Genomic DNA, 25,355 nt, shown 5'->3' on the forward strand with positions numbered 1-25,355 from the left:
CATGTCTGAGTACATTGAAATGGACTCTCTGTCCTGTCCCACAGTGACCCAAAGAATTTTTGACGTTCAAAATCATGTCGAGGGAAAGCTAAAACAAGTCATGCATGACCGCAAATACTTCTTAGAGTTGGATGAGAATACAGGTGTGATGGATGTCAGCTTCTCATTTACACAAGAGCCATTGACAGTTCATTTGACATGCATGAGGAGTTATTGAAATTGGTGTCTTTGCGTGACACTACCAAGGACAAGGATGTTTTCAACGCTGTTAAAAGTGTTGTCAGTGAGCATGGGGGCTTTGACAAGCTTTCAGCTGTTGCTACTGAGGGCGCACCGTCAATGCGAGGAAGACACACGAGATTCACCGGGCTCCTCCAACAGAGCGGCATTGACTGTCCAATATTCCACTGCATCATACATCAGGCGGGTAATGTTATTGCTAGCTAACTATTAATATATGATTATGAATGTGGGTTTTCTTTGTGAGAATTTTTATCATAGGCTAAATCCTATTTCATTTTGGTCATACAGGAGGCCCTCTGTGCCTAGACAATGAACTTCAGCCATGTCATGGATTTAGTTACCAAGGTTACCAATCTCACTCGAGGGGGGAACAGGTCTCTCAATCATAGGAAGTTTGTAGCCTTTTTGGATGAAGTGATTGCTGCTTATGGGGATTTACAGATGCACACTGAGATCAGATGGATGAGCCACTGGAAGTTGTTGGGGAGGTTTTTTGCGCCGTGCACGGAAATCCCAGTGTTCTTGGAGGACAGCGCTCGATGTGATACAAGTGCTTACTACAGTAAGCTCAGGGATACAGGGTTTCTCTGCGACATGGCCTTCCTTGCGGATATTACCTCACATCTTAATCACCTTAATATGCAGTTGCAGGGAGGGGGCCAACCTGTGTCGGATCTCTGTACACATGAATGCATTTAAGCGTAAATTAGCCCTGTTCGAAGGAGGCTTTTCATCCGACCATCCAAATTTGGGACGTTTTCTCGCCCGCGAAGAGATGTGCAACGATGTCCCCGAATGTGAGAAAACATTTCTCAAGTACAGAGCAGACATAGAAACACGGCAGCAGCGGGTCATGGAACGCTTTCAAGATTCCCATGCCATGCAGCCACGCATTGCATTATTCACTGGCCCCTCTCTCTGCTGCTGTCAGTGGGCAACCCCCAGAGTTGCAGCTTTAACTTTGCGAGCTACAGTCAGACCCCCTTCTTTCAAAGAAAGCGCAATGAGAGAGGAATTTCATTTTGGAGACTGCTATCCGCTTTCCACTCCTGAGGGATTTTGCACTCTAAATGGCCAGCATGTTTGGGAGCACTTAATCTGTGAGAGCAGCTTCTCAACAATGAAGCACATCAAGTCAAAAGAGAGAAACAGTTCCAGTTCATGCAGATAGGATGTACAAACATTGGCATTTCAATTCAGTCTATTGTACTCCAGCAGGAGAGGCCACAAGTATCTCATTAAGACAGAACTTTATACTGATGCACGTGTGGGTGAGTTTCAACGGCTTCATCAGTGTATGAATGTGTGTGTGAATGGGTGAGTGTGAGGCTCACATTGTAATTTGAGTGGTCAGTAGACTAGAAAAGCGCTATATAAAATGCAGTCCATTTACCATGTTACCATTTTGAGCTAAATGCGTGTTTATTTGAAATATATCATGGAGTGGGAGGGCGGAGTAGAAATGCACTACAAACATGAATATTAGTTGCTGCACTTAATGTGAATGCTAACTTTGGCAGAGTTATTGAATGATGATTTTTGAGACCCCATTGCACTGAAATAATGGTATATCACTCAGGGATGTGGACGTTTTGTGTCTGTGTTTTACCGGCATATATTTTATTCTTTTAATTAAATAAGTAGCTATAATTGGTTAATTGAGTAATGGGGTTACAGTATCCCACTGGTGGAAGTGCACGGTCACAATCTGGCCCTCTGGTTGTGAGGATAAGAGTTTTGTGGCCCTCTCTATCATCAACGTGGCCCATCCCTGATCTGGATTGATCCTATGTAAGTGTTTTATGTTTACATTTTCTGCAGTCAGCTCTATGCTGTTGTTTAAAGTTTAAAGTTTGGCCAGCTGACTGTATTTAGCCAGAAACTAGCCTATGCTAGACAAAGCTGACAATGCCAGCGACGTAATTTTCTTTACTATTTTGTAACCTGGATCATTGCAAATGTTATTATGGAAGATATTTGTATGGTTAACATTGTTGGATTCAAGTTAGGCAGTTTTCATGACGCTTAAGGCGCAGTTTAATTATTTCAAGCGGGGTAACACAACCTATTTGCCACAGACCAGGCAATTTCTCTACAATCGTTTCGAACCGATATATGAATATAGTTTAATTATTTTAATTCATTCGTTCATTTGTTTTACTTTTACAACATGTTACAGAACTTTTAATGTAAGTGCTGCGTTGGGTGTTCACTCAGTATGGTGTAGCTATTTCAATATTTGAGAGCCTCCTTAGGAGAACTGAGTATTGGATAGGGAATATGTTCTACAGGGAGTTGTGCAGATATAGACGCCTGGTGTTCGCCTCATTTGGGGAGGTAAACTTAGGACGGGTTTTTTTTTTCTTCTTTCCCTTTTCTTTTTCCTCTGGGTTAGCGTTTGAGGAAGGGATTACGAGGGTTTTAAGGGGGTGCCCCATTGCCTTTAAAATAATCACACTGAACAGAAGCTTTGCATTGACATTCATTTTGGCGGAGATTTGTTGTACTTTGGTTTCCTTTGTATTTGATGTCCTGCATATGAGTCACTCAACATTCAAGTGGTCTTTTTCACGTTTTTTACACTTCATTCCATACCTATGTATACATACTAGGCCTATTCTTAATGCATATTTTTGTCAACACTAATCCCAATGGCTGACTCCCCTAACATTGGGAACATGCCTGTTCGGCTGATTTCATGGAACGTGAAAGGTCTGAATGGGCCAGTAAAGCAGACAAGGGGTTTTTCACACCTGAAGGGACTGCAGACAGATATAGCACTTCTGTAAGAAACACATTTACATGACTTAGACCAAAACCGACTGCGTAAATCTTGGGTGGGCCAGATCTTTCACTCTAAATTTGGTAACACTTTAGTATGGGGAACGTAGTCACCATTAATTAGGTGCTTATTAGCATGCAAATTAGCAACATATTGGCTCTTAATTGGTCATTATTACGTACTCATTAATGCCTTATTCTGCATGGCCTTATTATACAACCAGTAAGCAATTAACTATGAGTTTTCCCTCTATAACCTCAGAATTATTGCTTATTAGTAGTACCATCTCAATATGCTTTGCTTAGTATGGCCTTTATAAGGTGGTAGTACCACAAGAAGAGTTATTCTCCCTTACTAACACTTAATGAATATGCTCTGTTCTTACATAACAAAACACAAAACTACAAGTGTTCATAGTGTTAAATTACTGTAAATTAAGTTTTTGTTACTTAGAATATGTTCCCCATACTAAAGTGACATCTTGATCATTACTAATTCACTAGTAATTAAGGTTTTTTATGTTCCCCATACTAAAGTGTTACCCTAAATTTAATACAAAGTCCAGAGGTACAGCTATGTTAATCCACAAAAAAGTCCCCTTCCCTCTCGCTGACATTATTCCTGACCCCCAGGGTCATTATGTTATAGTGCCTGGGTCCCTGTCCCAAACGCCAGTTATACTGGTTAACATCTATGCCCCCAATTGGGATAATGCTCAGTTTGTAACCAAACTCTGTTCTCTTTTTCCCAGTCTTAATACTCACTATTTAATCCTTGATTGCGTGATTGACCCCAAACTGGACCACTCCAGCCCTAAAAATACATCCCCCTCTAAAATGTCCAAAGCCTTTTGGTTCATTATATATGAACCAAAGGGGATGTGTGGATCCATGGGGATTTACCCAAAGACCGGATAATTTTCATTCTTTTCTCATGTGCATCTCTTGTATCGTAGAATATATTATTTTTTTCATTGACAAGACACTTCTCTCTGTTTTGGTAAATCCCTAGAATGTAAAGCCATTGTGATCTCAGATCATGCCCCTCTCTTACTTGAATTGTCCTTCCCATCTGCTGCCACCCAAGGCTAAATTCCTCTCTATTATCAGACAAATCATTTTGTGATTATACTATATCCTCGTCCATTGATCACTTCTTAGAAACTAACAGAACTGATGCTGTTTCTCCTTCATTGCTTTGGGAAACATTGAAAGCTGTTCTCAGGGGCCGAGTTATTTCTTACACTGCCCATGTTGTTAAACAGCACAGGATCAAAATACAAGAACTGACTGAATCCATTTTAGACCTGGATCGACAATACCCAGAGACACCTACTCCAGAGTTATATAAAAGAGACTGGGTCTCCAGACAGAATTCAACTTACTGTCTACTGCCCAAGCAGAACAACAGTTGCTCCATACACGCGGTACTTTTTATGAATGTGGACACAAGGCAAGTCGGCTCCTTGCTCATGAAATAAAATGTATGCATGGAAATCACACATAATTTCCCAAATTGTGGACTCCTCTCAAAATATTACTTCAGACTCTGCTATCATCAATAATGCATTTTCATCTTACTACTCCAGCCTGTATACATCAGAAGCCCCTAGTGACACACCATCCATGAATAATTTTCTTAATAACTTAGGGTCTCCTACTATTAGTACAGAATTAAATCTGGAGTTAGACAAACCTTTCTTATTGGAGGAAATGGTAAGCTCTATTCAAAGTATGCAAAATGGCAAATCCCCCAGGACCCGATGGGTATCCTAATGAATTTCTTAAAAAGTTTTCAAATAAACTAGCCCCTCATCTTTTGGAAAAGTTTGATGATGCAATTTTTATAGGCTGTTTGCCTCCAACATTGATCCAAGCATCAGTCTCACTTTTGTTAAAACCTGGCAAGGAGTTTACAAACTGTGCCCCCTACCGTCCTATTTCACTTTTGAACGTGGATGTTAAAATACTGGCAAAAATGCTAGCAAGCCGATTGGCTACTGTGTTGGCGGATATTATTTCAGATGACCAGACAGGCTTTATGGAGGTCTGCCACTCTTTTTCTAATGTATGTCGGTTCCTAAATGTTATTCATTCTGTATCTCCAGCCAATGCCACAGAGGTAGTTATATAATCAATGCAGAAAAAGCCTTCGACAGGGTGGAATGGGGATGTTTATTTGCCATCTTGAAAAAAATTTGGTTTTGGAGAAAAATTCACCTCAATGCTCCACTCTCTACTTCCCTCCATAGGCTTGCGTCTGTAGCAATAATCTACGGTCTCCATACTTCCCCCTCTCACAAGAAACTAGCCTGCCCCCTATCGCCTCTTTTATTCACTATAGCCATTGAACCCCTCTCCATAGCTCCAAAAGCATTCCCATTGATTAAGGGCAATCGTCGTTAGGGTATTGAACATTGCTTGTCCTTATATGCAGATGACCTATTATTATATGTCACTGACCCTGTTGCCTGTGTACCAGAAATATTAGATGTATTGAAAAACTTGGGCTAACCACTGCGCCACCATGCCACCATATACACACACACACACACACACACACACACACACATATATCTATATATCTATATCTAGTCTAAATCTATATCTATATATATAGATTTGTGTGTGTGTGTGTGTGTGTGTGTATATATATAGATATATATATATAGATATAGATATAAATATACTTTTGTTAAAAGAAACACTCAACGGTAGGGAAAGTGCTCAACAAATAAGGTGCAAAATAATCCAGTTAGTCAAATAAATTCTTTATGAGACAGTACAAGCCTTTTTCATGCCGTAAGCAATCATCAGCTTTATATATCACACTATATTATTTTATGTACCAAAAGTATACACTACATATTTACCTACCATGCACTTCACAGCTACACATCATATTATATACATAGTATGTTATATACTTGTGTTAAGGCTCCTGGCCTTACTCCCCTTCTAACTGGTCTGTGGCACACACAGTATACCTGCCTTTCTTCTCCCCATCATATCAGCCAGCTCTCTCCCTCTACCAGTCATAATGCCAACATTCAAAGTTCCAACTCTCACCTCCACACTCCTACCCTCCCTCCTCTCCCGCTGCCTCTGGCATGCCTTCCCCCTCTCCTTCTCCAGTAACCTGGGCCTTGACCGATCCGGTATGGAAATCTGATTTATGATCCGCATATTTGACTTGGCAAAGATTTCACACCGGATGTCCTTCTTGACGCAACCCTCCCCATTTATCCAGGCTTGGGAATGGCATTAAGAATGCACTGGCTTGTGCATCCTCAGTGGCTGGGTTTGTCGCAAATCACACTCTTTACCGCCAATATTTTTCATCTTTTGGTGTCAGCCCATCTTTTGTGCAGATTACAGATTACATTAATAAATTACTCTTATTGGCTTTTTGCTCACGAAGCTTTTATTGCACCTACAGTAATGTAACCTGTTGTAGTTGTCATCAACTCTCCATCTCTCCACCGCTGTCTGTCTCTCCTCCACTCCACTGAGCTCTGTGTGTGAAGGGGCTGAGCCCCGCCCGCGGTGAAACAGAGAGGAGAGGAGATGAGAAACCAGCGCCACCATAAATAACAGCAAAATGTAGTATAGGCTGTTTATTTATGTTATTCACCTAATTTATTTAATTTACCTAATTTAGTCCAACCGTGGGGGGTTGTCCCGGGTCGTCCTCTGTGGTGGAGTTTGCATGTTCTCCCCGTGTCTGCGTGGGTTTCCTCCGGGGACTGCGGTTTCCTTCCACAGTCCAAAGACATGCAGGTCAGCTGAATCGGCTGTACTAAAAAATTGTATGAATGTGTGTGTGTGTCGGCCCTGTGATGGGCTGGCGGCCTGTCCAGCGTGTCTTCCCGCCTGCCGCCCAATGGCTGCTGGGATAGGCTCTGGCATCCCGCGACCCTGAGCAGGATAAGCGGTTTGGGTAATGGATGGATGGACCTGATTTATGTGCACTCATTTAATTTCAGCTCATTTGAGAGTTTCTGCCGCATTTTGCTGTCATTTACCGTCGCTCTGCTCTCCTCTGCTATCTGTGGTTCAGCGAGGGCGGGGCTGCCTCTCCACACACACACACACGCACACAAACGCACACTCAAACACACACACACTCAAACACACACACGCAGCATGTGCACACGCTGGAGGGGCATGAACCAGAAACTATTCATTCATTGAATTTACAGAAAATGTGCTATATCGTGATATGTATCATTATCAGGCCATGAAGTGACCTATATTGTGATATGTATTGTTACCGGGATATGAAGTGACCTATATCGTGATATGTATCGTTATCGGAATATGAAGTGACCTATATCGTGATATGTATCGTTATCGGAATATGAAGTGACCTATATCGTGATTTGTATCATTATCAGGATGTTAAGTGACCTATGTTGGGATATGTAACATTATCGGGATATGAAGTGACATGCATCATTATCGGGATATGAAGTGACCTATATCGTGATATGTATCGTTATCGGAATATGAAGTGGCATATATCGTGATATGTATCGTTATCGGGATATGAAGTGACATATAACATGATATGTATCATTATCGGGATATGAAGTGACTTATATCGTGATATCTATTGTTATCGGGATATGAAGTGACCTATATCGTGATATGTATCGTTATCGGGATATGAAGTGACCTATATCATGATATGTATCGTTATCGGGATATGAAGTGACCTATATCATGATATGTATCGTTATCGGAATATGAAGTGACCTATATCGTGATATGTATCGTTATCGGGATATGAAGTGACCTATATCGTGATATGTATCGTTATCGGGATATGAAGTGGCCTATATTGTGATATGTATCGTTATCGGGATATGAAGTGGCCTATATCGTGATATGTATCGTTATCGGGATTCGAAGTGGCCTATATCGTGATATGTATCGTTATCGGGATATGAAGTGACCTATATCGTGATATGTATCGTTATCGGGATATGAAGTGACCTATGTCATGATACCATGTATCGTTATCGGGATTCGAAGTGGCCTATATCGTGATATGTATCGTTATCGGGATATGAAGTGACCTATATCGTGATATGTATCGTTATCGGAATATGAAGTGACCTATATCGTGATATGTATCGTTATCGGGATTCGAAGTGGCCTATATCGTTATATGGATCGTTATCGGGATATGAAGTGACCTATGTCATGATACCATGTACAGTTATCAGGATATGAAGTGACCTATATCGTGATATGAGATTTCGGTCATATCGCACAGCTCTACTCACAATTCCGGTCCAGTGATTCTGGTTTGGCCCTGGTTTGTTGTCATGGTAGTTGTGTGTGTGTGTGTGTGTGTGAGTGAGACAGAGAGAGAGATTGAGAGACAGAGAGAGACACAGAGTTGTGCCGTGCTGTGTTTCCCTGTTTGAACTTGGGCATCACAGTAGGGGGCTCTAAATTAATTAGGCCAGACTGGGCCTGAGGTGAGTGACTAGTTACCCCTTGACAGCTGTGCCTGGATACTTGGATGCATGGGGGCCGAGGGCACATCGAAAATGGCCCCTAACAGGTTGCTTTTAAAGAGGAAGTCATTGAAATGCATGCACACGCCTGCTTTTGTTCACTCACACACCATGAATGCAGCCTGCGTTGCCGCTGTCCATACGTGTGTGTGTTGGGGGTTTTTGTTTTGTTTTGTTTTTTGTCTCCTCGTGTGTGTGAAGCATCCTCACTCAACAAGCATAGGACCAGTGTGAGCAGTTGGCGCAGCCCGAAAAGCCAGACCATTGTAAAGAGGGAGGGATGTCACCATTATGGTGACAAAAGAGCGGGGATATTAACGTTAATTAGAGGGTTTAGTCCGCGGTTGTTGTTTTTTTTATCTAACGAGCTGCTCTTCTGTTAGCACGTTGCCCTGCAGAGTACTTGGCGTGCTCGCATGAAAACCAGAAACGGAGCGGGTTTTTTTTTTTCTCAGCGAGCCGTAATTGTTTTTTTTAAACAAACAAAAAAGATGACGAGCGCTGGTCCAGCAGTTGTTGGCTGTGGTAAACCGGGTCTTTTCTAGTTTATTCACGTCTCAGCATATGTCACTGCATCAGGGCCAGCAGCCATGAAAGCATGGGACTAAGTATGAGAGCGATCATTTATTCCTTTCGCTAATTACCATTTAATCCTGCATCTGCTGCAGAGAAATGCTTTTTGTTAAATCCCATTTTATGCTTGTTTTATGCTTCTTTTTCTTTCTTCTTTCTTTTTTTTCTGGCCAGAAAGGGCTCTGGTACACAGCTAGAATGACTCATCTCAGCGACTTCAACTCTGAGTCAAAGTGGATACCTGCTTTGCATAAAATGATGGCATGCAAATGTATTTAACCTCGCAAATGTTCCTTTCATTCCTGCCAATTTGAGCTGCACTGTGCATTTCAGTGACATATGAAAACGGCGAGAGTAGATCCACGTAGGGTGCAGGTTTGAAATGCAAATGCCTCGTCTGAACGGCGTGGTTGATACCGTGACCTCTTTGTCGCTGTTGTTAGTTGTTGTTGTTTCTTCCCCCCCTTGGTGCTAAATGGAGCCCCACACTTGCAGATCCTCCTGCGTAACAAACAGTGACCCAGTTTCTGAAGTTTCTGAAAAACATATTAATCAGAGAGGTTTCTTGGGATTCTGCTAGTGACTGGTGGTGTTGCTGCTGCTGGTGGTGCCACGGTGGGTTTGTGTCCAGGATAAGAAATCCTATATGGATTAAAAAAAAAAGGAAACCAGGTGTTGAACCAGGAGATAGAGAAGTGTTGGCCACCTGTTCAATATTTATCAGAAAGATTTTTTTTTTTTGTGGATCCCATGGGTTCGAACCCCGGGGTAGTCCAACCTTGGGGGTCGTCCCGGGTCGTCCTCTGTGTGGAGTTTGCCTGTTCTCCCCGTGTCTGTGTGGGTTTCCTCCGGGGCCTCCGGTTTCCTCCCACAGTCCAAAGACATGTAGGTCAGGTGGATCGGCATTAATAAATTGTCTCTCGGTGTGTGTGTGTATATATATATATATATATATATATATATATATATATATATATATATATATATATATATGTGTGTGTGTGTGTGTGGGCCCTGTGATGGCCTGGCGGCCTGTCCAGGGTGTCTCCCCGCCTGCTGCCCATTGACTGCTGGGATAGGCTCCAGCATCCCCGCCACCCTGAGAGCAGGATAAGCGATTTGGATATTGGATGGATTGATTTTCCCCCCTTTTTTTCTCCCCAATTTTCTCCGGCCAATTACCCCACTTTTCTACGCCGTTCCAGTCGCTGCTCCACCCCCTCTGCCGATCCGGGGAAGGCTGCAGACATGTCTCCTCCAATACACGTGGGGTCGCCGGCCGCTTCTTTTCACCTGACAGTGAGGAGTTTCGCCAGGGGGACGTAGCGCCTGGGAGGGTCACGCTATTCTCCCCAGTTGCCCCTCAGAACAGGCGCCCTGACTGACCACAGGAGGCGCTAGTGCAGCGACCAGGACACACACCCACATCCGGCTTCCCACCTGCAGACACGGCCAATTGTCCTGTTGGAAAGGAAGATCTCCCGTCTGTCCAGTTCCTCTGCTGAATGAAGACGCCGTCTCTCTTCTCGCTGCCATTTTTATTTTTCAGACTGAACCTCGTGGCCTGTGATTTACTCTCAACGGGTTTTGTCTCTCTGCCTCATGCCTCTCGCTCGCTTCCCGTCTTCCTCTTTTCTCTACCTTCGTTCCATTTTTTTGGTCTGTTTTTGACCTCGGTGTTCATTGCCTCCCTGTTCATTCAAGGGGTTGTTGTTGCTTTTATAGACCGGCTGCCATTTGATGACTTTTTTTGTAATTTTCACTTTTAAAATTCATTTTTCCATTGTCACGCCTGGTGTTCTTGGTTTATAGTGCTTTTTATGCTTTCGTTTTCAATAAATGCTCATTTTATCTCTCTTAAAGGAGAAATAAACCCATGGTTAAAATAGTTAGACAGTGTCCGGGTAGCATAGGGGTCTGTTCTGTTGCCTAGCAACACGGGGATCGGCGGTTGAATCCCCGTGTTACCTCCGGCTTGGTCGGGCGTCCCTACAGACACAATTGGCCATGTCTGCAGGTGGGAAGCTGGATGTGGGTATGTGTCCTGGTCGCCGCACTAGCGCCTCCTCTGGTTGGTCAGGGTGCCTGTTCAGGCGGGAGGAAGGGGAACTGGGGGGAGTGGCTTGATCCTCCCACGCGCTACGTCCCCCTGGTGAAACTCCTCACTGTCAGGTGAAAAGAAGCAGCTGGTGACTCCACATGTATGGGGGGAGGCATGTGGTAGTCTGCAGCCCTCCCCTGATCAGCAGAGGGGGTGGAGCAGCAACCGGGACGGCTCGGAAGAGTGGGGTAATTGGCTGGATACAATTGGGGGGGGGGGTCAAAAAAGAAAAGAACTTCTTTTAAATTCTTTCTGTCCTTTCTTTCTGTTCCCCCTTCACGTCACTCCTCCAGTCTGACGGAAGATCAGGCTGGCTCCCCCTACGATAAGGAGTCTATGGCCATCATCCATCTCAACAACACCACGGTCATGTACCTGAAGGAGGTCACCAAGTTCCTGGCCATGGTCTGCTTCCTCCGCGAGGAGAGCTTTGAGAGGAAAGGTCAGTCAACTTTGCTTCCCATGCCATCACTGGCTACGTTTACACCCAAAACCAAAGTTCTGATATTAGTCTAAAGGGATATTCTGACGAGACGTGACCGTGTAAACAGGATTTTTGTTTTTATTACTGTAGTTTGACTAAGGTCTTAATAGGAGTAAATATATTTCAGAACACAAAAGGTGCGGAGTACTCTGATGTTAGTCGGGTTATTTAAAGGCTGTTTAGACGTGTCGTTTAGACACGTGACAGCCCCGATCACGTTATTCCTCTGATCAGATTTCTGCACACATGGTGACACTTGCTGCAATATGACCTTTGACACGGTCGTCACTCTCATCAGTTACATAGGAAAAAAAAGTAGGTGAAACCAAAAGGCGTTCTTGGCTTTTTTCAAAGCGAGCCTGAAACTGTCCTCACGATAAATATCCATCCATCCATCATCCGAACTGCTTATCCTGCTCTCGGGGTCGCGGGGATGCTGGAGCCTATCCCAGCAGTCATTGGGCGGCAGGCGGGGAGACACCCTGGACAGGCCGCCAGACCATCACACAGGCCCGACAAACACACACACACACACACACACACATTCATACCTTGGGGCAATTTAGTACAGCTGATTCACCTGGCCCACATGTCTTTGGACTGTGGGAGGAAACCGGAGCACCCGGAGGAGAGAACAGGGGAGAACATGCAAACTCCACCCAGAGCACAACCCGGGACGACTCCCAAGGTTGGACTAGCCCGGGGCTCGACCCCAGAACCTTCTTGCTGTGAGGCGACCGCACTAACCACTGCACCACCGAGCCGCCTCGTGATAAATATTCTGACCAAAGTTGATACGGTTTTGGCAGAAGTCCTGGCAGTTGTTTTAAGAACAGGAGGGAAACTAGCAGGTTGGAGCATGTTTGTTGCCGAGGGGGATTTTAATATTGTTATTTGCGTTATCCTCTGTTGTATGTAAACTGCATAAGACAGGAAATGTATTTTTACACAGCTCATGACAGTAAATAACCTGAACAGATTTTTACCTCATTTAGAACAGGGAGCTCATTTGTAGTCATTGTTAGCAAACCGCAGTGCAGGGGTTTTATCCGAATGGGGAATAAAGGTAAATGGCATCCACAAACTTGGAGTGGACATGATCCATAGAAATTTGGCGGGATACCGTCTTGAGCTTGTTGCCAAAAGAGATTCTTCCTCGTCTTCTTTCAGCTCATTCCCTGTTTCTCAGGTCACACGCATCATCACAGGCATCACGTTCCCGTCTTTGTATCCCAATTTATTGTTATTATAAACAATGTGCAGGCACATCCCTGTGATGGTCTGGCGGCCTGTCCAGGGTGTCCCCCCCGCCTGCCGCCCAATGACTGCTGGGATAGGCTCCAGCATCCCCGCAACCCTGAGAGCAGGATAAGCGGTTCAGATAATGGATGGATGGATGCAGGCATATGTTAAAAATGAAGTGAGGGCTGTGGCTTCACCAAACAGTGCAGGACAGACACAGACAAACGGTATAAGATATACACGCATGAAGACCAAAAGCTAAAAATAAGTTAAAAAACAGCACGAGTTTCAAAACTATTTAAAAATATCCACAGACATTCAGTGGGTGGCCAGGTTCAGGTGGGCAACAGCTTGGGAAGCTGTTTTTGAGCCTGGTAGTGTGGGCTTTGAGGCTCCTGTAGCGCCTCCCAGAGCGCAGGGGGGAGAACAGTCCATGGTTGGGGTGGGTGGGATCTCCGCTGATGCTCAGACCCCTTCGGTACCAGTGATATGCCGGGCCGCCTTGACGACCCGCTGCAGAGCTTTCTGGTCTACTGAGGTGCAGCTGCCGTACCACACTGAGATGCAGCTGGTCAGGATGCTCTCTGTGGTGCAGTGGTAGAAGTTGGTGAGAATTTTGGGGGATAGACGGGCGCTCCTCAGCCTCCTCAGGAAATGCAGGCATTGTTGGGCCTTTTTACACAAGGGCCTGGGTGTTTGATGTCCAGGAAAGGTCCTCGCTGATGTGGACTCCAAGGAAATTAAATCTGGAGACACGCTCCACTTCCACCCCATTGATGTGTATGGGGGAGTGGCTGCAGCTTCTAGACCTCCTGAAGTCCACAATCAGCTCCTTCATCTTCTGCACATTGTTGGTGGTGCACCATGATGTGAGGTGCTGAATCTCGTCCACCTCGTCGTTGTTGGGGATACAGTATTGTTGGTAGTCTTTCTAAAAATGGAGCAGCAACAAATTCAGCCAGTCCCATCATCACTGAAGGCAGGCGTTTGGGTGCATTTTGGATTGTACAGTCTCCCAGGGGAAGAAGAAGCTTGACGTGACTCATTCGATATGCAAGATTTGCAAAACGAAAGTTAAGTATTTCGGAAACACTACGAATGTCAGGTCTCACATCATACGCCATCACCCAGAGTAGAATGAAGTGGAACAACGACCTCCTGCAACATTAACAAACAACCAACGCACACTGCACCACTTTACCAAACTCCCAGCCAATTCTGAACGGGCAAAAAAAAAAAAAACTAGGTCCATCGCCTGTTTCATTTCAAAAGGCCGGCGCCCCTACAGCGTAGTCGACAATGAAGACTTCAGATTCATGATCCAGGCAACTGAGCCAAAGTACGACACACCATCACGTCGGTTCTTTACTGAGAAAGGTCAGGTTTGCCTTTGTGTGTTCACATTATTGCAACCAGTTGGTGTAACTTTTTCAAATATAAAAACTACATAATCTTATACACACTTTGAGTAGATCCTGAAATTAGCACCCCCTATGTACCAAATCTGGAATCGATTTTGAATCGGGAATCCTTTTGAATCAAAAATTGATTTTGTTATTTGTTTTTATTGGGGGGGGATTTTCCCCCCTTTTCCCCCCCAATTATATCCTGCCAATTACCCCACTCTTCCGAGCCGTCCCGGTCTCTGCCCCACCCCCTCTGCCGATCTGGGGAGGGCTGCAGACTACCACATGCCTCCTCCCATACATGTGGAGTCACCAGCCGCTTCTTTTCTTCTGACAGTTCGCCAGGGGGACGTAGCGTGTGGGAGGATCACACTATTCCCCCCAGCTCCCCCTACCCCCTGAACAGGCGCCCCAACCGACCAGAGGAGGCGCTAGTGAAGGAACCAGGACACATACCCACATCTGGCTTCCCTCCCGCAGACACAACCAACTGTGTCTGTAGGGATGCCCGACCAAGCCAGTGGTAACACGGGGATTCGAACCGGCGATCCCCATGTTCGTAGGCAACGGAATAGACTGCTACGCTACCCCGACGCCCTCAAAAATTGATTTTGAATCGAATTGTGACCCCAAGAATCAAAATCGAATTAAGTCGTGAGATTCTGAAAAATTCTCATCCATCCATCCATCCACCCATTATCTGAACCGCTTATCCGGCTCTCAGGGTCACGGGGATGCTGGAGCCTATCCCAGTAGTCACTGGGCAGCAGGCGGGGAGACACCCTGGACAGGCCGCCAGACCATCACAGGGCCGACACACACACACACACACACACTGACACCTAGGGAGAATTTATTAATGCCGGTTCACCTGACCTACATGTCTTTGGACTGTGGGAGGAAACCGGAGCACCCGGAGGAAACCCACGCAGACACGGGGAGAACATGCAAACTCCACACAGAGGACGACCCGGGACGACCCACCAAGGTTGGACTACCCCGGGGCTCGAACCCAGGACCTTCTTGCTGTGAGGCAACCGCGCTAACCTCTGCGCCACCATGCCACCCCGAAAGATCCCCCCCCCTAGAAAATAATGATTTATTACAGGAGAAAAGCCACAGGTTTTGTCTTTAATATTTTCACTGGTCAGTCAACAAGCACGCCCAATGTGTTTGCTTGGCAGGAAGCCTCTTTCACTTGCACTGGATGAGTGGTTTTTTATGACATTTAGTGTTCAGTGTATATGACTGTTGTCAGATTGTAGTCTGAACATTTTAAAAGGACAGGCTTTTATTAGCGTCGTGCTGTTTCAGAATGACTTGATATTTCTGCCTGATTGGAGCATGGGATGGTGAGTCACAGCTTGGGCTAGACAGAACCTGTTAAACTCTCAAAGAATATTGATTTATTGTTAGTTATCCCGATAGTAAATTCAGGGGGTGTCAATAGCTTCTGATACATACAGTGCTGTAACATTGTCTATGTATATGCCTAATTGTGCAAAAAATATTTGAAAAAGGCATGAGAAAAACATGCAGGAAAATCTGGGAAAACATCGCATTGATGTATGGTACTGTACTGCATGGTGAGAAAATATGCAGCACTTTGGGTCCTCTATAACAGTTGGCTGACCAAATCACTGACTTCATATGGATGTCAAAAGTACATCCGAACGACACAAAAATAAAACACGGTGTATACAGGTACGGGTGGAAGTTTTCCACACACAAAATGTGTCAGTTTGTCCCCAGATCTGTTTTCATGTTCTCGTCTCCTTGTAGATAATCCACCCAGCTCACAGGTGTAGTTCATCAGGATACTGATCAAACATGAACATTATCATAATGAAGGTGACATGTTCAGGTGCTTGTATAGTCTCGAAGTACAGGGTGCATACATATATGTAGATTGGTGATCTGTAGTACTTTACCTTTCATATTTTCTGCTTTCTGCTCCCGGTGTGGGAAGATGGCAGCGCGAATTCACATTTGTGGCAGCCTCACCTGGTACCGTCCATGCAGTGTCTTTGTCCACGTCTGTGTCTAAGTTTGTGTCTTCATGTGATGGCTGGGAGAGCTGGCGCTGGATTGACTGGAAGAGCTTGGTCTGCTGTGTCCTGTGGGCCCAGGGACCACGGCCCTGCCTGGAGCTGTGCCCGAGGAGGTAACACCGAGGGCGGTCTGACAGGACGTGGAGGCGGGGCACGCTAAGCTAACTGCTAGCCCATGCAGACGGGCAGTTCCGATAACACAGAGGATGGTCTGGCGGTGGCTTTGCCTGGCGTTGACTGTGTTTTTAGTGTCTTCGTGTGGAGTGCGGGGAGGTGTGTCAAAGGTGTCTGGCTGGGAGAGCTGGTGTTGGATCGGCTGAGGGAGCTTGGTCTGCTGCGTCCTGTGGGCCCAGGGACCACAGCCCTGACCGGAGCTGCGCCCGAAGAGGAAACACCGAGGGCGGTCTGACAGGACGCAGAAGCGGGGCAGGCTAAGCTAACGGCTAGCCCATGCAGACCGACAGTTCCGACAGTCATCCTGGCTGGTGTTCGTTCTCCTGGACAATGATTTTTGTTTTTGTTTTGTTCAGTATAGATATATGTGTTCATTTGGATATGTGTTCTTGTAGTTTGGATATGTGTTTTTGTCTTTGTGTTGCACTGCTGTGGGCTGGGGGAAATGATGTTTCGTTTCATTTCATTTCATGTGCGCAAGTGCATGAAATGAAACAGCAAAGTGTTTCTGATTCTGATGTGCCAGGCATGCCTGCATGTGCTAAAAGCCTCCATTTCCCTCAAGCTGTGCAAGACATAGTTTGTGTCGTACTAGTATGCCTCTAGGTGAAACACATCAACTGTTATGGTCACATGTGTCCATGTTTATGCTGCTTCGGTTGGCGTAGACATGAGTCTACAGATGTTGTATCTGGACTTTAAAATGGGAGCGGTGAAATGTGGCATTTTGTCGCAAAACTCAATAACACAGCTGTTTCTGCTGTCTTAAAGAAATGTGCAGTTGGCATGTTGACTTCAGTAATGTCCACCAGATCTGCGGTGGACATTACTGAGTTAGAGCCCCGGGGTAGTCCAACCTTGGGGGTCGTCCTGGGTCATCCTCTGTGTGGAGTTTGCATGTTCTCCCTGTGTCTGTTTGGGTTTCCTCCGGGTGCTCCAGTTTCCTCCCACAGTCCAAAGACATGTAGGTCAGGTGACTCAGCCGTACTAAACTGTCCCTAGGTGTATGTGTGTGTGTGTGTGTGGACCCTGTGATGGCCCTGTGATTGGGCAGCAGGCGGGGAGACACCCTGGACAGGCCGGTGTCTCCCCACCTGCCGTCCGGTGACTGCTGGGATAGGCTCCAGCATCCCCGTGACCCTGAGAGCAGGATAAGCGGTTTGGATAATGGATGGATGGATGATGAAGTGCTGATACATATGATGGCCAAGGTACCTTTCGGCGTCTATATGACACATGGCGGGTGAGCCACTACCTACCCTTAAGCCATAATTTAACCGCTACCTAACCTTAAACTGAACCACTACCTAACCTTAGTCCTAAAGTTAACCACAACCTATCCATATCCCTAAACATAACCACTGCCTAACTTTAACCCAAACCTGAACCACTACCTAACCTGTATGTCATTGATGAGGCCCAAAGTTTCACAACGGAGTCTATGGAACACTCACCACATCTGTTACAGGTGCTGAAGGGTACCTTGCATGTCAGTAGATCAGTGCTTTGTCAACAGTGTCAGTATATGAATAGTGCTGTGGGAGGAGAATGGGATGAAAAAGAAGAGGATTCCTGCTTCTGGGTGCAAACGACACTTTCTGTTTCAGTTTGGGCCATGCACTGGGTCTGGGGATGCTGTAAGAGTAACGATAAACCAGCCTGTGGCGTTGTTGCCTTGGATGGTAGTTTTCAGGCTTGTTACAGATGCAGAAGGTGTTTTGTTGGGCAGCGGGGGCAGGCATATAAGGAGCAGGACTTTATCTGGAGCTGAAAATGCACAGAGTTCTGAAGACGTCCCTTATCCCGGAGTCTTTTATCTGATCTCTGCACAATGTTTGAACTGTGGTTGTGATAGCTCGTGCTTGCAGAGTCATAATTGCTGACAGAGTGGAGTATGCAAGCCGTGCTGCTGCTTATACTGTACGGCTCTCTACCTTGTGGAGTCAGGATATTTAACAGGGTCAAAGATGAGAAAACTGCCTTATTTCAAGTATAAGGGAACACTCATTTTTAGTCAGTCTCCACCTACTCACATTTATTATAGGCTATAAAGGGGTGTAGATGTAGAGGATGGTGATGGTGGTGTCCATGTATAAAGGATATAAAGGGGTGTAGATGTAGAGGACGGTGACGGTGGTGTCCATGTATAAAGGATATAAAGGGGTGTAGATGTAGAGGACGGTGACGGTGGTGTCTATGTATAAAGGATATAAAGGGGTGTAGATGTAGAGGACAGTGATGGTGGTTTCCATGTATAAAGGATATAAAGGGGTGTAGATGTAGAGGACGGTGATGGTGGTGTCTATGTATAAAGGATATAAAGGGGTGTAGATGTAGAGGATGGTGATGGTGGTTTCCATGTATAAAGGATATAAAGGGGTGTAGATGTAGAGGACGGTGACGGTGGTGTCTATGTATAAAGGATATAAAGGGGTGTAGATGTAGAGGACAGTGATGGTGGTTTCCATGTATAAAGGATATAAAGGGGTGTAGATGTAGAGGATGGTGATGGTGGTGTCCATGTATAAAGGATATAAAGAGGTGTAGATGTAGAGGACGGTGACGGTGGTGTCTATGTATAAAGGATATAAAGGGGTGTAGATGTAGAGGACGGTGACGGTGGTTTCCACGTATAAAGGATATAAAGGGGTGTAGATGTAGAGGACGGTGACGGTGGTGTCTATGTATAAAGGATATAAAGGGGTGTAGATGTAGAGGACAGTGATGGTGGTTTCCATGTATAAAGGATATAAAGGGGTGTAGATGTAGAGGACGGTGACGGTGGTGTCTATGTATAAAGGATATAAAGGGGTGTAGATGTAGAGGACAGTGATGGTGGTTTCCATGTATAAAGGATATAAAGGGGTGTAGATGTAGAGGATGGTGATGGTGGTGTCTATGTATAAAGGATATAAAGGGGTGTAGATGTAGAGGACGGTGACGGTGGTGTCTATGTATAAAGGATATAAAGGGGTGTAGATGTATAGGACAGTGATGGTGGTGTCCATGTATAAAGGATATGAAGAGGTGTAGATGTAGAGGACGGTGATGGTGGTGTCCATGTATAAAGGATATGAAGAGGTGTAGATGTAGAGGACGGTGACGGTGGTGTCTATGTTTAAAGGATATAAAGGGGTGTAGATGTAGAGGACGGTGACGGTGGTGTCTATGTATAAAGGATATAAAGGGGTGTAGATGTAGAGGATGGTGATGGTGGTGTCCATGTATAAAGGATATAAAGGGGTGTAGATGTAGAGGATGGTGATGGTGGTGTCCATGTATAAAGGATATGAAGAGGCGTAGATGTTGAGGACGGTGACGGTGGTGTCTATGTATAAAGGATATAAAGGGGTGTAGATGTAGAGGACGGTGATGGTGGTTTCCATGTATAAAGGATATAAAGGGGTGTAGATGTAGAGGATGGTGATGGTGGTGTCTATGTATAAAGGATATGAAGAGGTGTAGAGGACGGTGATGGTGGTGTCTATATATAAAGGATATAAAGGGGTGTAGATGTAGAGGATGGTGACGGTGGTGTCTATGTATAAAGGATATAAAGGGGTGTAGATGTAGAGGACGGTGGCGGTGGTGTCTATGTATAAAGGATATAAAGGGGTGTAGATGTATAGGACAGTGATGGTGGTGTCCATGTATAAAGGATATGAAGAGGTGTAGATGTAGAGGACGGTGATGGTGGTGTCTATGTATAAAGGATATAAAGGGGTGTAGATGTAGAGGACAGTGATGGTGGTGTCTATGTATAAAGGATATAAAGGGGTGTAGATGTAGAGGACAGTGATGGTGGTTTCTATGTATAAAGGATATAAAGGGGTGTAGATGTAGAGGACGGTGATGGTGGTGTCTATGTATAAAGGATATAAAGGGGTGTAGATGTAGAGGATGGTGACGGTGGTGTGGGTTAGAGTGAAGGTGGCAGTGTTGAAGTAGAACATCTCATCCCAGCTTCTCAAAGGTCTGCCCAGAGAGTTTAGTTGGCTAACGCTGGTGTGTCACCTTTCCACTCGCTTCATATTTTAATGGTCTAATCCACTGGACCACCATGTGTGTCGCCTGCGCCAGGGGTTCCCAGATGTTTTCATGCTGTGATCCACCTGTGGAGATGCTTTCTGGCCCATGACCCGGCTAATCTTTTGTGTAGTAAAATAAGCAATCAACTCTCATAATTCAACATCCCCTCTTTGTTTCGCATCAGTGCAGTCCTCCCATTTTCTTTTCTTTTTCCCCTCTTTTTTTTGGGTGATTTTCCCCCCCTTTTCTCCCCAATTGTATCCGGCCAGATACCCCACTCTTCCAAGCTGTCCCGGTCGCTGCTCCACCCCCTCTGCTGATCCGGGGAGGGCTGCAGACTGCCACATGTCTCCTCCGATACATATGGAATCACCAGCCACTTCTTTTCACCTGACAGTGAGGAGTTTCGCCAGGGGGATGTAGCACATGGGAGGATCACACTATTCCCCCCAATCCCCCCCCCTCCGAACAGGTGCCCCGACCGACCAGAGGAGGCGCTAGTGCAGCGATCAGGACATACCCACATCCGACTTCCCACCCGCAGACACGACCAATTGTGTCTGTAGGGACGCCTGACCAAGCCGGAGGTAACATTGGGATTCGAACCAGCGATCCCCGTGTTGGTAGGCAACGGAATAGAGTGCCACGTCACGCGGATGCCGCAGTCCTCCCATTTTCAGTGTTTAGTCGTGGCCTACTTGTTATCAAAGGAAACTAACAAGGCATGCGAACATTAAACAGTATTTTAGTGATATTTTGGAATACAGTTAAATCATTGTATTGTTAGGGTTAGGGTCAGGTGTAAGGTCAGGTCAGGGTTAGGGTCAGGATTAGGGTCAGGGTCAGGGTTAAGGTCAGGGTCAGGATTAGGGTCGGTCAGGATTAGGTTCAGGGTTAGGGTCAGGATTAGGGTTGGGTTAGGGTTAGTGTCAGGATTAGGGTTGGGTTAGGGTCAGGATTAGGGTCAGGGTTAGGGGTTAGGGTCAGGGTTAGGGTCAGGATTAGGGTTAGGGTCAGGATTAGGGTTAGGGTCAGGGTTAGGGTCAGGGTTAGGGTCAGGATTAGGGTCAGGGTTAGGGTCAGGATTAGGGTCAGGGTTAAGGTCAGGGTCAGGTTTAGGGTCAGGATTAGGGTCAGGATTAGGGTTAGGGTCAGGATTAGGGTCAGGGTTAGGGTTAGGGTCAGATTAGCGTCAGAGTCAGGGTTAGGGTCAGGATTAGGTTCAGGGTTAGGATCAGGATTAGGGTCAGGGTTAGGGTCAGGATTAGGGTCAGGGTCAGGGTTAGGGTTATGCAATGCATTTGGATGCATGTTTTCTGTCTCCACACTAGACCTGTTTGTTTTGGACATCCTGCGACCCACCTGACAACCCTGCTGTGGCTCATTTATAGGTCTCAACCCATCCTTTGAAAACCACTGGCCCAGGTTATAATGGGTCTTGCCATGTTTGCCCTCATATGATGGCAGTTTTACATATTCACGTTACATTTCATTGGATCAGGCGTTTCCTTGCTGCGGAGCGAGATTTTTTACACTCTTGAACATCACTTTGTCGCTAAATGTCTTGGTGTCAACACCCCCCCCCCCAAAAAAAAAGATTGGAAAAAAGTTTTGTGGCCATTTTCTTTCGAGGAATTAAGTTGCGAGGGCATCTGAAAAGTTGCTCAATTTAGCGACAAATGTAGCAGGCAAAATGGCAGTATCCATCTGAGGGAGGCTTGCAGGTATTTCCATGCATTTATTAAATGTTTTTCGTAATTTCTTTGTTTTCTTCTTGGAGCCTCTGGATGTGTGAGTGAGTTCCTCTACAGGTCCACGTGTGTCTTTTTTCACGTTGGAAAAGTGCATGAAGTAAAAACCCGCTGCAGAGCTGGGGACAGCGTATGCTACCGTGTGGCACTAGCAAGCGATGCATGTTGCAGGCACCGCATGCAGGGGAAACACATGTCATGTGGTTCAGCTGATGGAGCTGCTGTCTCCGTTGGTGAGCCCGCCTATAAAACTCTGGTGAGAAGAGGAGAGAGGAGGAGCAGCACCTCAGCTTTGATAGCCTGCAAGAGGGATGATGGTGGGCGAATCCTTCATACTCCCTTTGGAAATCACACCTTTTTATTCAAGTGCCTCCAGAAATGGTTGGTGAAGAATTGAGCGGACTTCAACTAATTGAGACATCAAATGATAGAGGTCGCCGCACGGTGGCGCAGTGGTTAGCACGGTCGCCTCACCGCAAGAAGGTCCTGGGTTCGAGCCCCGGGGTAGTCCAGCCATGGGGGTCGTCCCGGGTCGTCCTCTGTGTGGAGTTTGCATGTTCTCCCCGTGTCTGTGTGGGTTTCCTCCGGGTGCTCCGGTTTCCTCCCACAGTCCAAAGACATGTAGGTCAGGTGAGTCGGCCATACTACATTGTCCCTAATGTGTGGGCCCTGTGATGGCCTGGTGGCCTGTCCAGGGTGTCTCCCCCCCGCCTGCCGCCCAATGACTGCTGGGATAGACTCCAGCATCCCCGCGACCCTGAGAGCAGGATAAGCTGTTTGGATGGATGGATGGATGGATGGATGGATGGATGGATGGATAATAATAATAATAAAGATTGAGTTTGTATAGCGCTTCTCATCCGTGGAGACAGATCTCGAAGCGCTTCACGGATAAAAGACTATAGTAAAACAAAAAAAAGATGTAGACAGGAAAATATGTATTTATTCTATTTTCTTCTTTTATAATTACTTTTAATGTTTGCATGTTTTCATTTAATGGAAATTGCGGTGCATTTTAGTGTATGAACTATGCTCTGGCACATTTTGTATACTGACCTTTACAGTTAAATAAAGTTTGACTGGTTGAGTAGTGATGGCACGGTGGCGCAGTGGTTAGTGCGGTCGCCTCACCGCAAGAAGGTCCTGGGTTCGAGCCCCAGGGTAGTCCACCCTTGGGGGTCGTCCCGGGTCGTCCTCTGTGTGGAGTTTGCATGTTCTCCCCGTGTCTGTGTGGGTTTCCTCCAGGGGCTCCGGTTTCCTCCCACAGTCCAAAGACCATGTAGGTCAGGTGACTCGGCCGTACTACATTGTCCCTAATGTGTGGGCCCTGTGATGGCCTGGCGACCTGTCCCTGGTGTCTCCCCGCCTGCTGCCCAATGACTGCTGGGATAGACTCCAGCATCCCTGAGAGCCGGATAAGCGGTTTGGATAATGGATGGATGGATGGATGGTTGAGTAAAGATGGAGAAGTCCCAGGTTTGAATCTTTTTGGGTCGATTTGAAAACCTTTGTTTTATGAGAACGAAGTCTTTTTCTCTTCAGCTTTAAGAACAGAAAAGACATCTTCTGTATCGAACGGTTATTGTCGTCCTAAACTGATCGTCTTTAATGTGAATTTATAAAAAGACAATGGCAGCTCCATCAGGCATTTTTGATTTATTCGAAAAAGGACCGGGTGGTGTTCTTTTTAATTGCGTTAGATTATACATCAGCAGTGTGGGTTGTCAAACAGTTGCCGTTATAAATATGGCCTTAATTATGAATTCCCCCTAATGATCCAGCTGTTAGTGGAATACTGACGTCATTATCTTTGCATGGTGCACATTCAGCTTGGCGATACGATGGAGGAGTCGCTGTGAGTTCTGCTGTGTGATCCTCCCCGGCTAACGATGGCGTGCATGCAGCAATCTCTTTGTCCCTGTTTAGCAGTACGTATGATTTATTAGGGGAGAAACGGTGTCGCCTCAAAAACACGGTCACCAGTCATTTCAGGGCATTTATTCATCCATTCATCCATCTTCAGCCGCTTCTCCGGGGTCGGGTCGCGGTGGCAGCAAGCTAAGTAGGGCCCTCATTCACATGACCACGAATGTGGAGGAATTGTCCTCGTGTGAGTTACAATTTTCGAGAGTCGCAGATTTTTGTGTATCGCCACCAAGTTAATCTAGTGATCTTGTGCGTATTTTGGAGAAAGAAGACTGATCAACAATGTCGTCTGACTAGGTCATATATATATATATATACATAGGTTTTTTTTGCCCCCCTTTTTCCTCCCTAATTGTATCCGGCCAATTACCCCACCCTTCCCAGCTGTCCCGGTCGCTGCTCCACCCCCTCTGCCGATCCGGGGAGGGCTGCAGACTACCACATGCCTCCGCCCATACATGTGGAGTCGCCAGCCGCTTCTTTTCACCTGACAGTGAGGAGTTTCACCAGGGGGACGTAGCGCGTGGGAGGATCTAAACAGGCGCCCCGACCGACCAGAGGAGGCGCTAGTGCAGCGACCAAGACACATACCCACATCCGGCTTCCCAGCCGCAGACACGGCCAATTGTGTCTGTAGGGACGCCCGACCAAGCCGGAGATAATACAGGGGTTCGAACCGGCGATCCCCGTGTTAGTAGGTAACGGAATAGACCACTACACTACCCGAACGCCCCGTCCGACTCGGTAATATTGAGCCATATCATACATATATTCAACCTAATTGCATGTCGGATAATGTTTATTTGTGTATTTCAGCACCGGTTGCTAGGTCTTCTACTGTCAACATGCAAGTTCCTTCTTCTTCTACTTCTTCCTTTCCTTCTTCTCTTTCTTTAGTGTGAAACCTGCGAATATAGCTCTCCTACTGCCGGTGTGTGTGTGTGTATATATATATACATACATACATATATACACACACACACACACACACACACACACATACATACATACATACATACATACATATGGTCTTTGATGCTTCCAAAGTCAGAAATGGTGCCTGGTG

At 45.9% G+C, this 25,355-nt stretch overlaps 1 protein-coding gene across 2 annotated transcripts in view; it reads left to right on the forward strand.

Annotated features, from left to right (window-relative positions):
* The window catches only part of rragd (ras-related GTP binding D), a 65,123-nt gene that overhangs the window by 34,216 nt on the left and 5,552 nt on the right, over positions 1-25,355 (forward strand). The window contains exon 6 of one of the 2 annotated variants that reach the window (XM_056295980.1): positions 11,520-11,668. The exons of the other annotated variant lie outside the window; for it this stretch is intronic. Within the exon in view, the coding sequence (XP_056151955.1) occupies positions 11,520-11,668 (149 nt within the window). The remainder of the gene's footprint in view (positions 1-11,519; positions 11,669-25,355) is intronic. 2 annotated transcript variants of the gene reach the window in all.

This window comes from Lampris incognitus, chromosome 16 (assembly GCF_029633865.1).
Source record: "Lampris incognitus isolate fLamInc1 chromosome 16, fLamInc1.hap2, whole genome shotgun sequence".
Taxonomy (NCBI): domain Eukaryota; kingdom Metazoa; phylum Chordata; class Actinopteri; order Lampriformes; family Lampridae; genus Lampris; species Lampris incognitus.